The 16860-nt window shown below is 39.9% G+C and overlaps 1 protein-coding gene and 1 pseudogene across 2 annotated transcripts; both read right to left on the reverse strand.

Moving 5' to 3' along the window:
- Positions 1 to 2020: 2020 nt before the first annotated feature.
- On the reverse strand, positions 2021 to 2096 carry LOC138431580 (U6 spliceosomal RNA; annotated as a pseudogene).
- Positions 2097 to 8034: 5938 nt separating this feature from the next.
- Positions 8035 to 15093, reverse strand: RNF7 (ring finger protein 7). 2 transcript variants are annotated; one of them, XM_069564083.1, is made up of 3 exons: positions 14764 to 15093; positions 11284 to 11331; positions 8035 to 8956 (listed from the first exon to the last, which is right to left on the reverse strand). In XM_069564083.1, the coding sequence occupies exons 1-3, from the start codon at positions 14936 to 14938 to the stop codon at positions 8838 to 8840; spliced, it is 342 nt and encodes a 113-aa protein (XP_069420184.1). In that variant the 5' UTR covers positions 14939 to 15093; the 3' UTR covers positions 8035 to 8837. The 2 variants fall into 2 exon arrangements, with proteins under 2 accessions (XP_069420184.1, XP_069420194.1); XM_069564093.1 differs by having other exon boundaries at positions 14771 to 15048.
- Between the last annotated feature and the right edge of the window lie 1767 nt (positions 15094 to 16860).

A 16860-nucleotide genomic window follows, 5' to 3' on the forward strand; every position in this document is an offset into this window, starting at 1 on the left:
ATCTTTTAAAGGGAAGGTAGAAGGACACTTAAAACAGAATTTAATATACCTAAGGCTCCCATGAAAAGACCCATTCTGATGGAAAGACCTTATAAAATGGATGGTCTATACCAACACTATCTAATAGAACTTTCTCTCATGAGGGAAATGTTCTGTTTGTGATATCCAGTAATGGAAGCCATCATCCACATGTGACTGCTGGGTGCTTGAAATGTGGCTGGTATAACTAAAGAACTGAAAGTTTTACTTTAATGAATTTAAATATACTGGCTAGTATATACACTATTTTTTTTAACAGTCTTTTATTTTTAATTGGGGGATCATTGCTTTACAATATTGTGACGGCTTTCTGCCACACATCAACACGAATCAGCCATAGGTATGTATCTGTCCCCTCCCTCCTGAACCTCCCGCCCACCTCCCTCCCCATCCCACCTCTCTAGGTTGTCACAGGGCACTGGCTTTGGGCTCCCTTTGTCATACAGCAAATCCCCACAGGCTATCTATCTACTTTACATATGGTAACATGTATGTTTCAATGCTACTCTCTCAATCATCCCACCTTCTTTCTCCCCAGCTGTGTCCAAGTCTGTTCTTTGCATCTCCACTGCTGCCCTGTGGATAGGTTCATCAGTACCATCTTTCTTGATTCCATACATATGCATTAATATACAATATTTGTCTTTCTTTCTGACTTAACTTCACATTGCATAATAGGCTCTAGGTTCCTGCACCTCATTAGAACCAACTCAAATGCATTCCTTTTCATAGCTGAATAACATTCTATTGTGTATATGTGCCACAACTTCCCTATCCATTCATCTGACAATGGACATCTAGGCTGCTTCCATGTCTTAGCTATTGTAAATAACGCTGCAGTGGACATGTGTCTTATTCAGTTATGAAACAGACATAACTGGTTATAAGGCAAGGTTATAAGGCCAGTAGTGGGATCGCGGCATCATACGCTTGTTTTATTCCTAGTTTTTTAAAGACTAGCCACACTGTTCTCCATTGTGGCTGTATCAATTTGCATTCCCACCAACAGTGCAAAAGGGTTCTCTTTTCTCCACGCCCTCTCCAGCATTGATTGTCTGTGGACTTTTTGATGATGGCCATTCTGACAGGTGTGAGATAATACCTCATTGTAGTTTTGATTTGTATTTCTCTAATAACGAGCAATGCTGAGCATCTTTTCACGTTTACTGGCCATCTGTATGTCTTCGCAGAAATGTCTGTTTAGGTCTTCTGCCCACTTTTTGATTGGGTTGTTTGTTTTTCTGGTATTGAACTTCATGAGCTGCTTGTATATTCTGGAGATTACTTGTCAATTGTTTCATTTGCTATTATTTTCTCCCATTCTGAGGTTTGCCTTTTCACCTTGCTTATAGTTTTCTTTGCTGTGCAAAAGCTTTGTAAGTATAATTGGGTCCCATTTGTTTATTTATTTTTTATTCCCATTACACTAGGAGGTGTACTGTTGTGGTTTATGTCAGAGTGTTTTGCCTATGTTGTCCCTGAAGAGTTTTATAGTTTCTGGTCCTACATTTAGGTCATTAATCCATCTTGAATTTATTTTTGTGTATAGTGTTAGGAAGTGTTCTAATTTCATTCTTTCATACGTAGCTGCCGAGTTTTCCCAGCACCACTTATTGAAGAGACTGTCTTTTCTGCATTCTATATTTTTGCCTCCTTGTCAAAAATAAGCTGACCATAGGTGCGTGGATTTATCTCTGGAATTTCTATCTTGTTCCACATTTCTATTTTTGTGCCAGTATCATACTGTCTTGATGACTGTAGTAGCAACACTACTAAACAGCACAGATCTATACCCTTCAAGAAAGAAATGATTTCACATGTTTTCTTCCTTAAGGGAGTCTGATTTGTCCATGGGCAGGCCCTCCTTCTCCCCTTACCTTACATAGAAGGATACTACCAGGCAAATATGAGGGTGTGTGGAGTGTTGATAGAACCAAAGGCGATGTCTTTTGGGAGATTTTTTTTTTTTTTCTGGTGACTGAAAACTATAGACTGCTTCATGTATTGGCATGTCATTCTTGCTCAGGGGCCATACTAATCTTCTCTGTATCATTTTTCAGAGCTTTCTGTAACTTTTTGGGTTTTTTTGAGAATACTTTTGACCTGGTTCGTTGAATCCTGGATGTAGGAGCCGCAGATATGCATAGCTGACTGTACTGTATATGTTGCAAGAGAATGTGTCCTGTCCCTTCTAATTCCTAGAGCACTGAGTGTCTCTTAGAAGGTACATTACATTCTACTCCACAATGCTGTTGTAAATCTAACATTCCCCAACAGACGTGCCACCTCTGAAGAGAGAAAACTTATTTGTATTTAAATTCCTTCTATTGGTATGGCAAGCAATAAATAATAAAATTTTATTATAAATATGTAATGTTATTCCCAAGTGGCACAATGGTAAAGAATCTGCCTGCCAATGCAGGAGATGCAAGAGGCTGGGTCGGAAGATCCCCTGGAGGAGGAAATGGCAACCCATTCCAGTATTCTTGCCTGGAAAATTACATGGACAGAGGAGCCTGGGGGGCTACAGTCCATGGGGTCGAAAAGAGTTGGACATGACTGAGTATGCACACACATTTACAATGTTATATATAACTTTTTATAAAAGTAGAGAAATAGCAGAGTAGGGGTTAGTATTGTAGGGTTTAATGTACAATAAATGCCTAAGAATTGCTGTTATAACAACCACACAAAGCTTGTTTTATGCTATGTATTATTTGGATTTATAAAGTCACATCCCTGGTGGTCTGGCAAGAATTATGATTATTCTATTACACTAAAATTTTGGTATAAAGAATTTCGTTATATTTTCTTTGTAAGTCCCAATAAGTTAAGACAGTAGGCATCTTCTTACAGGCTAGGATAAAATTCAACTGGCATAAAACATTTCATCTGTGCTAAAATAGTTCCAATTTTTTTTTCTTGGCCGAGGTGAGTAAGTAGCATGTGGGATCTTAGTTTCTCAACCAAGGATGACACTCGAGCCCCTCAGATTGGAAGCTCAGAGTCTTAACACTGGACAACCAGGGAAGTCCCAGTTCTAAAACTTTTACCTAAGATTGTCATCTGGGTAGTTTTTCCTAATTCGCCTCCCTGCCCCTCTGCTACACACATCCTATTTTGAGAATCTTTCTGGGAGATCCCATTGTTACTGATGAAATGTGCTTTTCAGATGTGTAGAGGTGGTTAAAAAATAAAAGGTTGAAAACCATCCTTCTAAAAACCCATGTTGACAGTTCTTTACACATTGTCAGTATCAGTTCAGTCGCTCAGTCGTGTCCGACTCTTTGCGACCCCATGAATAGCAGCACGCCAGGCCTCCCTGTCCATCACCAACTCCCGGAATCCACTCAGACTCACGTCCATCGAGTCTGTGATGCCATCCAGCCATCTCATCCTGGGTCGTCCCCTTCTCCTCCTACCCCCAATCCCTCCCAGCATCACCGTCTTTTCCAATGAGTCAACTCTTCTCATGAGGTGGCCAAAGTACTGGAGTTTCAGCTTTAGCATCATTCCTTCCAAAGAAATCCCAGGGCTGATCTCCTTCAGAATGGACTGGTTGGATCTCCTTGCAGTCCAAGGGACTCTCAAGAGTCTTCTCCAACACCACAGTTCAAAAGCATCAGTTCTTCAGCACTCAGCTTTCTTTATAGTCCAACTCTCACATCCATACATGACCACTGGAAAGACCGTAGCCTTGACTAGACGGACCTTTGTTGGCAAAGTAATGACTCTGCTTTTCAATATGCTATCTAGGTTGGTGATAACATGCACAAATTCATTTAATCTTCATAGCAGCTCTACGAGGTAGATAATATTGTTATTCCATTTTAGGTGAGGAAATAGGCACAAAGAAGTTAAGGACTTTGTGCAATATCACACAGATGCAGCTGCGATTCCAAGCCAGGCTGAGTGGCTGAGTGGTTTCAAAACAGGCAGTCTTACTACTATGCTGCATGGCAGCTACAGCCACTGAGGAAAGCTTGTTTTCAGCCAACCTAGGAAAAGCAGCTTGAGTTCCAACCGCTGACTCAGGTTTATCAAATGCATCGGCAAGAGAATGTATCAGATTGATCATAAAGCTTATTCCTAGAAAATCTAGGAAGATAAAAACTGAGAGCAACCAAAAAAGATAGATTTTTCTAAATGTGTGGATACGCCCCAAATCAAGTGGTTGAAAAATGTACTGCTTGATGACAGAGAACACATTTGTGGTTGCCAAGGGGGAGGTGTGGGGAGGGAGGGATGAACTGGGAGTTTGGGATTAGCAGATGCAAACTGTTAAACATAGAATAGATAAACAACAAGGTCCTATGTATCACAGGGAACTTTATATGGGCTTCCCTGGTGGCTCAGAGGTAAAGAATCTGCCTGCAACGCAGGAAACCTGAGTTTGATCCCTACTACTACTACTACTAAGTCACTTCAGTCATGTCCGACTCTGTGCGGCCCGATAGACGGCAGCCCACCAGGTTCTGCCATCCCTGGGATTCTCCAGGCAAGAACGCTGGAGTGGGCTGCCATTTCCTTCTCCAATGCGTGAAAGTAAAGTCGCTCAGTCGTGTCCGACTCTTAGCAACCCCTTGGACTGCAGCCTACCAGGCTCCTCTGTCTATGGGATTTTTCAGGCAAGAGCACTGGAGTGCGTTGCCATTGCCTTAGGTTGGGAATAACCCCTGGAGAAGGGAATGGCAACCCACTCCATTATTTTTGCCAGGAGAATTCCAAGGACAGTGGTGCCTGGTGGGCTACAATCCATGGGGTTGCAAAGAGTCTGACATAACTGAGTGACTACTACTTTCATACACAAAACTGAATCACTTTGCTGTATAGCAGAAATTAACACAACATTGTAATTCAACTGTACTTCAATAAAAAATTTTAAATGTACTGCTGTATTCATATCTGCAAGGTCTGATGAAATATTTCTACTAAGATGGGAAACCTAAAATTAAAGAGAGCTCAACATTTACAAAACTTTTTCTTAATATAAAATCTAGAAATCTTGTTGATGTGAATGATTAGAAAAAAATGTAACAGGCGAGTCATGAAGGTCTCATTACCATCCTCCACAAAAGCTCACAGAACTACAAGAAATCTGTTTATAACAAGTTTTCCTCACAATACTTTCATTCAGAACAGTTAGGAATGTTTTACCCCATAACTAAAAGCACATTATATTTTAAAGTTCCACTACTGTTAAAGCATCTTCCAGAAGTCACTAAAATGAAGTAACAGTAGCACTTACCATGCACTAGAAGCTGTTTTTGGTTTTATGTTTGTATTAATACATTTGGTCTTCAGTCCTCCAAACGATCTGGTAAGGGAGGTATTGTTATTGTCATCTACATTATACATAAGGAAACTTAGGTAAAGAGAAAAGTAACTTGTTCAAGGTCACACAAGAAAATGTTGGCAACGGGATGCAAATCCAGGTATTCTGGTACTAGAGTTTCAGCTCTCAGGCTTTAAACTCAATATCAAAATGTAGAGAAAATACTTTTTCTGCAAGACGTATTTTGTTGAACAAAACCTGACCATGGTAGAAATGGAATGACGTAAAGATGGCTAAAAAGGAACCATTATGTAAGCATTTCTCATGTATTTTGTTACACCATTCAAACATCCAATATAGAAATAACTTACATTTATTTGTATTTAATTCTAATTTTCCTTACATCCAAATCAGAAAACATTTTTTAAATAAGGACTCACTAGAGTAAACATGGAATTTTTCTTTCTTTTCAGAGCATTACTCAAAGATAGCCCTTGGCAATATTCTAAAAAAGCAACAAAGCATTGTTTTAATATTTCTTTCTTATCAGATGTCTACTAAACTTCTAAAGGAACACTTAAAACACTTTTTTCTGATCCTAAAAGCTTTCTATATTAGCTTCATTTAAATAAAATAAATTAAGGCTTATTCTTTAAGCCTAACGTGAATATTCACCATCACATATATCCAAGGTATCGCACACTAACTTAATACTGGTTCACACCTTTAGAGAAGAGGGCACGGATCAGTAAGATCTGGCTCTATGGACTATTTAGAATAGCAGCTATTCAAGATTCTGAACCCTATATATTTAAAACAATATATTTTCTGTGTCCTATTAGCATGTTTCTCCAAAATAATGGCAGCAAAGTATACATTACAATTGCCGGTACAAGCACTGAAACCAGTGTCCCCCCAAACAGCCAATGCTACCTCTAAAGGGGATGTTTTGGAAATGTTTTCTTTGGATAGCACCACTGGTGTCTGGTGAGTGGAGGCTAGGGAAGTGTGATATCTTGTAATGTATAGTCTCACAGGAAGAAACATAGTTCAACATCCTACATGACTTTCAAATGTCTACTCATGTAGGTGAAAAATCTATGATTATCTGTGGCTAGAACCTGATTTCTTTCTACATGTAAACACAAAGCACAGTTCTACCTAGCTTTAGAATCCATTGAAGTTACCAAATATGCAATTAAAATGTAAATCAAGATTGTACATTTGTTTTGTTCAAACCTTTACTAGCACAATCCATCATTTTGGGAGGAAAACATCTTATTAATGGAAAAGCTCCTCACCTTTCTGGGTCACAGCAGTCTATATTGTTGCTGTCTTCCTGCAGTGATTACACACACCACACACACACACACACACACACACACACACATTCATCAGCCTACTTTATTATATCTTCTGGTGTAATTGTGTCTAAGAATTTACATACTGAAAAAGAATATTTTCATTTCTACTTCATATTACAATTCAATTATTATTTTTTTTACAATTCAATTATTATTATATACATTTTAATTATGTGTGGAGATATTTACATTAGTTTACTGCAGGAGAGTTGAGGACATATTTTATTAAAAAGCAAGTAATGGGCTTGGTAGGAGGATATCTACTTAGATGTCAGCTGTAATACAAGAATACAACTTGCAGAGAGAGAAAATTAAATAGCCCAAGATCACAGATGTGTTTCCAATACACTAGTGAGCTAAAATTCAACATTGTTTAACCAAATGGAAAGAAAAACCTGTTCAATGCTTAACTTTTGCACTGGAACTCATGTCACAGTGTGTCCTTTCTGATGAAACAATGTATATTCAACTTTCAGATGGCTATGCAGATGAGCTGATATCACCCCAGATGGGTAGGATCAGGGCTGTATTGTCCCAGTCCCTCCTCCTCTTCTACCCTCAGATGCTGATGTGTAATAGAAACAGAGCTTTGTTAGGAGGTGGGCCTGAGGTTTTGCTGTGTGGAAAATCAACTTATTACCACCATTCTCCAGGTTTCATTTATATACTGTGATACAGACTGAAATAACTCAACATTCTTACTATTTCTCTCTTCATTGCAGAGCCAAATATTTGGTTCACATTTTATAGACACCACCTTTTAAGAAGGTCAGAGAAGCTAAAATAGCTTATTGCACAACAAGAAACACATTCAATTGGTCCAAACATTTAAAAAGTCCAAACATAGTTGTATACTGTAATTAATTCTTTCAGTAGCTAATTGTGAAAAAAATAATAAAGCAAAATTTACAAGAAATCTAATTAATACATAGTAGGTAAGTTGAAAGCATACAGAATTCTAACTTTTAATTATTATACTTTTAATATTCTTTTATGTATCCATATTCCTTAGATTCAGAAAGATTCAGACTGGCAACTCCACAACTACAGAAGTGAATGTTTAAGATTTCAAGATTTTAGTTGTCTAAATGCATAGCAATAGCCTATGTTATAAAAAAATTCAAAATGAACTTGTGGTTCCTAAATTGTCCTAAGATATTTCCATTGAATGTGAATTGACTTGATAAAATTTAAGTATTTTTTTACACTTATGTTTGCAGGTAATAGTTATTAATAATTTTATTATTACCAAAGAAAGAGCAAATGAATATTTTTTCAAATTAACCAAAAGCATTCACTTGCCAAATTAGTTTAAGTTGAAAGTTGAGCATAAACTTGCAATAATGACAATTCAAATGAGGTAAACAGAATAAACCATTTATTAAAACATCATGTGGTAAAGTTAACTTCTTGACCCAATGTGACAATGGTAAACATTTTCCCCTTGTTAACATTCCACCTAAAACACAGTTAAATTATAACACAATACAACCAGATGCTGAAAAGACTTCTGTCCTTTACCACTCACTAGGTGAGTGCAGATCTAGGTTTTCTTGATGAGTCGAGAGAGAGAGGATTATAAAGACACTTGAAATCCCATATACCCAAAAGTTAAATTTTATTTACCCTGTTCCCTGGTCCAAACTTAAAATTATATCAAATAAAAATTTCATTAATTATCCTCCCCCCTGCCAAAAATAAATATTAGGAACACATTAAGGATAAGAACTGGGTTTTAAACTGTACTTTATTTGTTACTATAACATTGTCTTTTTAAAAAATTGATCAACCATAAGCATGCAAAAAATTCTCTTCTGAACGGAACCACTTCAATAACTCCTTGGATATCGGTAAGTCAATTATGAAGGTTGTTCAATTTATAGTCCTCTCCTTTATAGCACTTCTAAGCAGTGTGTGAGACACATACCACAGAGGTAGGAAAGACCATCCTTAATAAATTATCTTAATTGTAGAGAATTTCTGAAAATAAAACTGAAAAAGGCTAAACCATGCCTTTGATGAGTCCCAAAAGACCACAGATCCATCTCCTATTCGAAGAATTAGTCCCCTGGAGAGTTCTAGCCGCTGTAGGGCACTTGATAACAAGATCCACCAGGGCTCCGAACAACTGACAGCATGAAGGGCACCTTCGGTTGCTCTCACTTCCCGATTCTCTGGACCACCCAGTCCTGCTGGCAGAGAGGGCAGCGATTGTTCTGTTTCACCCACAAGGACATGCAGCAGTTGTGGAAGGAATGATTGCATTCTCCCCAGACCACTGGGAAAAAAAAAAGAATATCTGACATTACATATTTCAATTTAACTTACTGAAGTCAGAATTCTATTTTGTTATATAATAATTATGGTTCATAATCTTAAGGATGGTTAACTGGCCAAAATAAATTTTTTTAGTCATAAAGAAAAAGAACCTTACATATAGAAATTATACTTTAAAAATGAGGTAAGGGGACTTCCCTGGTGGTCCAGGGGCTAAGACTCTGCGCTCTCAATGTAGGGGGCCCGGGGTTCAATCCCTGGTCAGGGAACTAGCTTCCGCATGCCACAACTAAGACCCGGTATAGCCAAATGAAAAAGGAAAAAAATGAGGTAGGGCACCATGCTTGGAAACCTGACGTCACTGTTGGAATCCGAGGATGCTGTGGTGGCTTCCCGGTCCTATGTGGCGCCACATGCTGTCAGTCTTTCTCACGTTGGGAGGTTAAAAGACCTGTGTGTGTGTACTAAGTCGGCTCACTTGTATTTGACTCTTTGCAACCCTGTGGACTGTAGCCTGCCAGGCTCCTCTGTCCATGGGATTCTCCAGGCAAGAATAGTGGAGTGGATTTCCAGGCCCTTATCCCAGGGATCTTTCAGACTCAGGGATGGAACCCACATCTCTTGTGCCTCCTGCACTGGCAGACAGGTTCTTTACTAGCACCACCAGGGAAGCCCAGAAGACGAGTCTTCCTCAGATCCCAAACCACTCCACTCATGCATTGACCCTGGAGACCTTTGGGGCCTTTAAGTTAGTTTATTTAAAGATGTCCTCCTGATTTTTAAATTTTCTTTCTTTATTTTTGGTTGTGCTGGGTCTTTGTTGCTGCTTGGGCTTTTTCTCTAATTGTGTTGAGCAAAGGCTACTCTCTCGTCGCAATGCATGGGCTTTTCATTGGCATGGCTTCTCTTGTTACAGAGCACGGGCTCTGGGTGTTCGGGCTTCAGTATCTGCGGTTCCCAGGCTCCAGAGCACGGGCTCAGTAGTTGTGGCACGTGGGCTTAGTTGCTCCACGGCATGTGGGATCCTGCCGGACCAGGGATCGAACACCGTCTTCTGCACTGGCAGGGGGATTTCTTACCACTGAGCCACCAGGGAAGACCCTCCTGAGTTTTATCTACCAAGACAACGAGTTTTACATGTTTTCAGCTCATAGCAGGCTATCATAAATAGGTGGCATGCTTCTAAAAAACATTATTAGTGGTACCTCTAACTGTTTTCTGGGAGTGGTGATGATCTGTGTTAAGTCATTCATAGGCAGTGCAGTTCCTCACGTGACAAACAGAATGGAATTTTCAAAGTGGTTGGCTTTGAAAGACAGGGCTATTTCAAGAAAAGAAGGGCCTCTCTATGATCAAAGAAAGCTGGCCTACCCCTCACAATTCTCAATTAAATCAATATTTTTAAAACAGCATCAAAGAAAAAATTTAAATCAAGGGAAATCACCCGTAATACGGAATACAACCTCAGACATAGACTTCATTTGTCCCTTGCTTGACCAACTTAGCTATATAACAATGAAAAAAAAAAAACAAAACACCTTTCAATGAAAATTGGTTGTAGGGGTTGGAAGCTAGCGGGGCTCATTTTAAGTCTTTCAGAAGAAAGAAACAGGATTTGATTAAAACTACATGAATCATTCAGAAGCTGTATGTAAACCACATACACAAAAGTACAAAGTTAACCTTTCATTCCAGGAAAATCTTTATATACTTTTATATAGCAATCTTAGAAGTGATGACCTCAAGACCTAGGGCATAAAAATCTGAGTCGCTTACAATATTTAACCTGACAACTTTTTTTTCCCCTAAGACAACTATTGTAGTACCACATGTAAATAAAATTTAACAGATTTCTATCTATAAACTACATACAAAGGAATCTGGAGATTTAGAATTGCTTTCACCTTTAGGAGAAAAGTTAAATACTCGATCATAAAAGAGTACTGAAAACTGAAATGCTTTGTTAGAATAAAATCCTGATTGACCAAAACTAACCTGTAACATACTCAAAATTTAAAGGATGTTTTGGCAAATTCCTTATTTTATATTTTTCTTAATAGAATATATTTCTTTTTTGATTATTAAAACATTTACCATGCCCATGTCTACAATATATAATCAATTCTTCTGAATTACAAGCAATTAAAGGACTTACAGATAATTCCATTAAGATCCTTTGAGAACCAACACATTTTATATTAATAATGAATCGCTGCTTTACAGTTTATTTTTGTGTATTGATAAAGCCAATCTTAACTGCAAATTCAAACATCCCCACTGAGAGAAAACCTTCAGTTGAAAAACCAGGAGAACAAAATTACAACATACCAACACAATCCTCTTGTTTGTTTTCAGCTTGACATCTAAGACAGGCATCTAAAAGTAAACAAATAGCGATTCTCATTCTGATGCTCAGAATGCAATTTTTAAAACCCCATACACTTCAAAGTCAAATAAAGGGCCCAAAGGGTTAGAGATGTAGATTAGAAGGCTCATACTATTAATTTCTCATCTGAACATAACTGCTTAAAGATGAATAAAGTACAAGGCACTCTACTAATTTACTTATGACCAGGAGCAATTTCACAAGGGTTACTGACCCTCTATTTTCACAAGTGCTGATTAAAACATGTCCTGACAGTGGTTACAACCACTAGAGAAAAATATGCTATATTTCACTATATTACTCCCTGGGCACATGCACACAGATCAATTTTATGAACAGTGTATTTTCAAGACATCCTTTAAAATAAGCCACAAATATATATTGGTATTTGCTTACATATATTTAGAAACTCTAGAAGGATAGTCAAGAAACTAATAATAAATTTCACCTGGGAGGAGATGGAATGGGAAGGGGTTTTCACTGCACACTTTCTCAAGTTTTTAAGTTGTGACTGTATAACCTACATAAAAATTAAATTTAAAAAAACCCTAAATATTAGGTTCTCTTATTTTTTCTTTTTAAGGAAATGCTCCCTTTACAAATAATCTGAGCCCAAAGCATTTACCCAACAACGGTAAAGTATTTTAATAAATTACCTGGGAGTAAACATGAGGAATGGGAACCAAAAGGATATACTAGAACTTTTCAAAATTCAGTCTGTACTACCATTTGCTTGAAGAACGTAATATAGAATATTTTAGGAACCAAAGAAATGGACTCATTCACTAGCTGAAAGCAGTCAAAGTTGGGTGAAAGGAAGTTCAAACTAACAGAAAAAAAAAAAAAAGATTTTAATATAAATTAGAGAAAAATTCTATAAAAATAGAAACAGGATAGAGTTGAAGCCTACTTCTTTTCTTACACTGGATTATGCTCAGGCATTTGTTTGCTCCTCTCTGCATGCTCTTACCCTTAAAAAAAACACACTACCCTGGCCTCTTCAGTGTGGATTAAAAACCACCACTGCCTCCTGAGGCTTTCTTCAATTTCACAGTTACTGAGTACCTACCCTGTGCAAAGAGTAATGCCTGGGGGCCACCAAAATGACCAAGTCTGGGTCCCTGGTCTCACCAGTAAATGGGAAAGTGGATAGGTAAACAGTTAAATATCGCAAGGATCATGATATAAGGGGGAAGACATGCCTCTGGTTCTGTGCAGTCACAGAAAGTTCAGGATCCCAACTGTCTCTTTTACAAGTTAGGAAAACAAGGCTCCAGAAGGTTATGTCAAACGTCCAAGTTAACAGATAGCTGTGGAAGGTTACTCTGGCTCTTTATCCCTTGACAATACAAGCAAACCTCGTCCCCTCTTCCTCACCGGTGCTTGCTAGCAGCTCCTTTCCCAATAAAGTCGGCAGAGTGGAAACCAAGGAAGAGTGTCTTAACCACATTAGAATGGGCTGACTGGCAATTCTTAGATCAAGAAGTTATAACAAATCATTTAGGTGTATGAGATGAATTCAAATATCAAGGACACAGGATTAAGTGGGCTTTTTATAGAATCTGGAAGTCTCTGAATCATGCCTACGGCTTTTATTTAGATTCACTATCAACAACTGATCTGAACAGATAAAAATTCCTAAAGTTTCATATAAAAGAAAACATTTTCTTTTGATGATGTTCTTAATATCTAAAACAGCGCATTTCTAAGGAGTACAGTAACACCTTTTAGAATGATGCCAGAAAACACACTTCCTTCTGCCGTCACCTGACCACCAAATAGATTTTAACACCTCATAAACACAATACAGAGGTCTAGCCCAGAATACTTTTCTGAACCCAAAGTACAGCTGTTGTAAATATGAAACATTAATCCACAGTAGCAAATACTTGTTATAATTAGAAAGTTAATGTGAGAAGTGAGTCATTTATAGCCCATACTTTGACTTACCTTAAATATCCCAGTAAAGTTTATTTCTTGCAAACTTTCAACCGTTATTTTATATTTTGCATTTCTACCTACTAATTTAAAATTTTTCTTTGGGGAGAAAAATAAGATGCTCTTTTAGGAAAATTATTTTAAACTAAAAAAGAAAAAAAATCCCACAAACTGGAAGTTATGATTCTAGCTTTCAAGAAAGGGTTAGGGCAAGGGGGCTGTATTGCAGGCCCATAAACTAAGTACCTAAAAACCCGATACACAAAATAAGTCGATCACATCTGAAATCTAGTTCTTTTAAAAAGTAAAAAAATATTTGAATCCCATAGTTGCAAATTCTCTTTAAAACAAATTCCTACGAATAAAAAACATAAGTGCATACTACAGAGAGAGTAAATTGAGAAATCTCTTGTTTCTGGTAGGTCTAAATTTTCAATGCTCAAGAAGGGAAAGCATCTTTTAAGTTATTTTCTCCAACTGTCTCATTTTTCAGTGCAAGACACAAAGTTTTCAAACTACAGAAGCCTCAGTTTTCTCCAATTACCTTCAAGAAATGACATTTAAGACACTCTTAAATGCTGTAGTTTTAAATGCCCTATTTAAAAATATAACGTGCATTTAAACAGCAACTCTTTTTTAAGGTCGTCTAAGATCTTAAAACAGAGACCATATAAAACACAACGAGATGAAGCTGTTCTGAAAGGCTTCACTTGGTCCAATATTTTCATTAAAAATATCATAGAAAGAAGTAACAAGTTTGCAAAAGAGGGCTTTCCAGAAAGGCCAGACTTGAGGGCACTACCCTTCTCCAAGAAATTGCATGCTAGGATGGGGAGTGGCCAGTAAAGAGATGACGCTTCATGTCTCTGAATAAAAGGGTTTACATTCTTCTAGTTCAAGCCAACCGAGTGCGATCTGACCAATCTTGAATCATCCAGGTTTAAAAGCCAGCAGAACAGTAGCCAATCTAGAAAGGGGACGGCTAGGAACACTCTTCTTCCCTGCGCCTCTCCAGAGCACGACTAGCGGCCGTTTGGGGGGAAAATGACTCCAGAGCATCACTTTGGTGTGTGACCAGAACCATCCGACTGACCCGCTGACTCAGGGCCTTGACCTTGACCTCTGTGTGGTTTGCTTTCGGAAAAGGGTGCGGTCGCTGGCCACACAAACCGAAGTGGTTCCTCCCAGCTCCCGTCAAATCACCTACTTTTATTGTCGTGATCACACCGATCACTACTGGAAATGACCTTGTTTAACTGTCCTGCCTGCTACCCCCCTATTCCCCCAGAATACCCGTCCCCGGCACAAGTCGCCTGCTGAACGACCAGCTCGGGCGTGGCCCGCGGTCTCCTGGGGCCGGGGCAGGGCGATCCCGCCCCTACTCCTCCCGGAACGGTCTCTCCAAGGCTTGGTCTTTCCCCCCACGCCCGAAGCCGGGCCTGCGGAGGCCGCAGCACAGCCGGGGCCTCGCCTGCTGCGCTTACCCATCACCTGGACCCTGCAGATGGCGCACGTATCGCACTCCACGTCCCAGCTCCACATGGCCACCGCGTTCCACTTCTTGAGAGAGAACATTTTGTCACCGCCCGACTTGGATCCTGCGCTCCCCGAGTGAGAGGACAGGGCACAGGGTTCCTCACCGTCTTCCACGTCGGCCATAGCGGCGGCGCGGAGCCGGCGACGGAGACGTTGGGTCGTGGGAGGCGGGCGGCTATGGCGGCTCAGTGGGGCCGTCCGACGGGCCACAGCGCCGCCCGCAGGCCACGGGCCGCCGCGGGGGTCTAGGACCGTGGGGCGCCCGTGATTGGCTGGCGCGGCCCAGTGACGTCACCGTACGCCGGCACCAGCGGCTTCCCGGTGTCCTAGTTCCCGGTACTCCCGTCCCCAACGCCCGGCCAGCTCAGCGGGGTGAGGGACCCCGGGCCGACACTGCGCGGGGGAGACACGTGTCCTGTTTTATGTCTTCATGACACCGCTTTTAGACGTTGTCTTGTTGATATATTCGTCCTTCTCAAATGTAAACGCCCTGGGTGGAGCGGGGACTATTTCTTTTTTCTTTTTGGGTGGGGGGACTATTTCTTGATCATCTCCTTCGTTAAGAAATGCTGTCTCGGGAGGGACAGTTATATGTTGAGTGAATGAATGACGAGCTAGGAATCTGGTTCAACAGTTCTCAAATATTTTGGTCTTGTGACCCCTTTACACTTAAAAATTACTTAAGGACATTTAAGAACTTTTGTTTGTGTAAGATGGATGTGTACATATACACGCTTATACATATGTATTTCCTTTTTAAGAAAACGGGGGAAATGTGAATATATTAATTCACTTCAAAACAGTAAGAAATCCATTACAAGTTATCCTTAGAATACCAATATTGTACACTCACAAGAGAGAATGAAGAGAAATAGCTATGAGTGCTGTGCTGTGCTTCGTCGCTCAGTCGTGTCCGACTGTGCAGATCCCATGGACTGTATGTAGCCCGCCAGGCTTCTCTGTCCATAGGATTTTCCAGGCAAGAATACTGGAGTGGGTAGCCATTCCCTTCCCCAGGGGATCTTCCCAACCCAGGAATTCAACCGGGGTCTCCTGCATTACAGGCGGATTGTTTACCAGCTGAGCTACCTGGGAAGCTCAGAGCTATGAATACTGTTATGTAAATATGTAAATAGTTTTGACCTTGTTGGTCCCCTGAAAGACTTCCAGGAACCCTGGAGACCACACTCTAAGAAACTTAAATCTAGTTTAACTTTTTATGTGTAGGAATACTGAAGTCCCCAAAAGTAATTTATAGTAATTCTGCTATATTTATAAAAGTAATTTATAGTAATTCAGAAAAGTAATTCTGCTATTCTGAGAAGGTGACAGTGGAAACTAAGGTTCTTCTGTTACTAGCCCAGGGTCATGTTATGTTTTCCCAAGCAAAGCAGATAACATCTTCTTTTAAAAGATACCGAAGCTGAGGCACGGAGACGGGAAGATGCTTGGTCACACTACCACCTAGTGGTGGCCACCTGCTGTGTCAGGATTAGGACTCAGAGCTTCGCACCTCTTTTTATTTTAATGATGAGGGTCTCATCATTCCCTCATCTCCTGGTGTCAGGCCTGGTGCCCCTGGGTCTAGGCTAACCAAACTTCAGAACTCTGGCAGAGGAGTCAAGGAGGCATTAAATGTGTAACGATACAAATATGGACACAGGGTCACATTTGGCCACATGTGCTGTTTGTTGGGTGGTGCATTAAGTGCTGTCAGAGACAGAAACCTTCCTCAAGACAGATGGAGTGAGGGAGTGAAGGAAAGCCTCATAGAAGAGGTTAAGTTTGAACTCGGCGGGAGATGGGAGGCCTTGGAGGCCAGGAAGTAAATGGAGAAAGCAAATGGACAGAGCAGTAGTGGTGGTAGCAGATATAAATCTCACCACAGTAACTTCATGAGCCAGACAAAAATGTCTGTAAACAAACCCAGATGAACCATCCAGAACATGTTTCATTCACATTAAGCTATCACATATCTGACTATCAGTTCAGTTCAGTCGCTCAGTCGTGTCCGACTCTTTGAGACCCCATGAATCACAGCACGC

Source organism: Ovis canadensis, chromosome 1 (assembly GCF_042477335.2).
Source record: "Ovis canadensis isolate MfBH-ARS-UI-01 breed Bighorn chromosome 1, ARS-UI_OviCan_v2, whole genome shotgun sequence".
NCBI classification, from domain to species: Eukaryota; Metazoa; Chordata; class Mammalia; order Artiodactyla; family Bovidae; genus Ovis; species Ovis canadensis.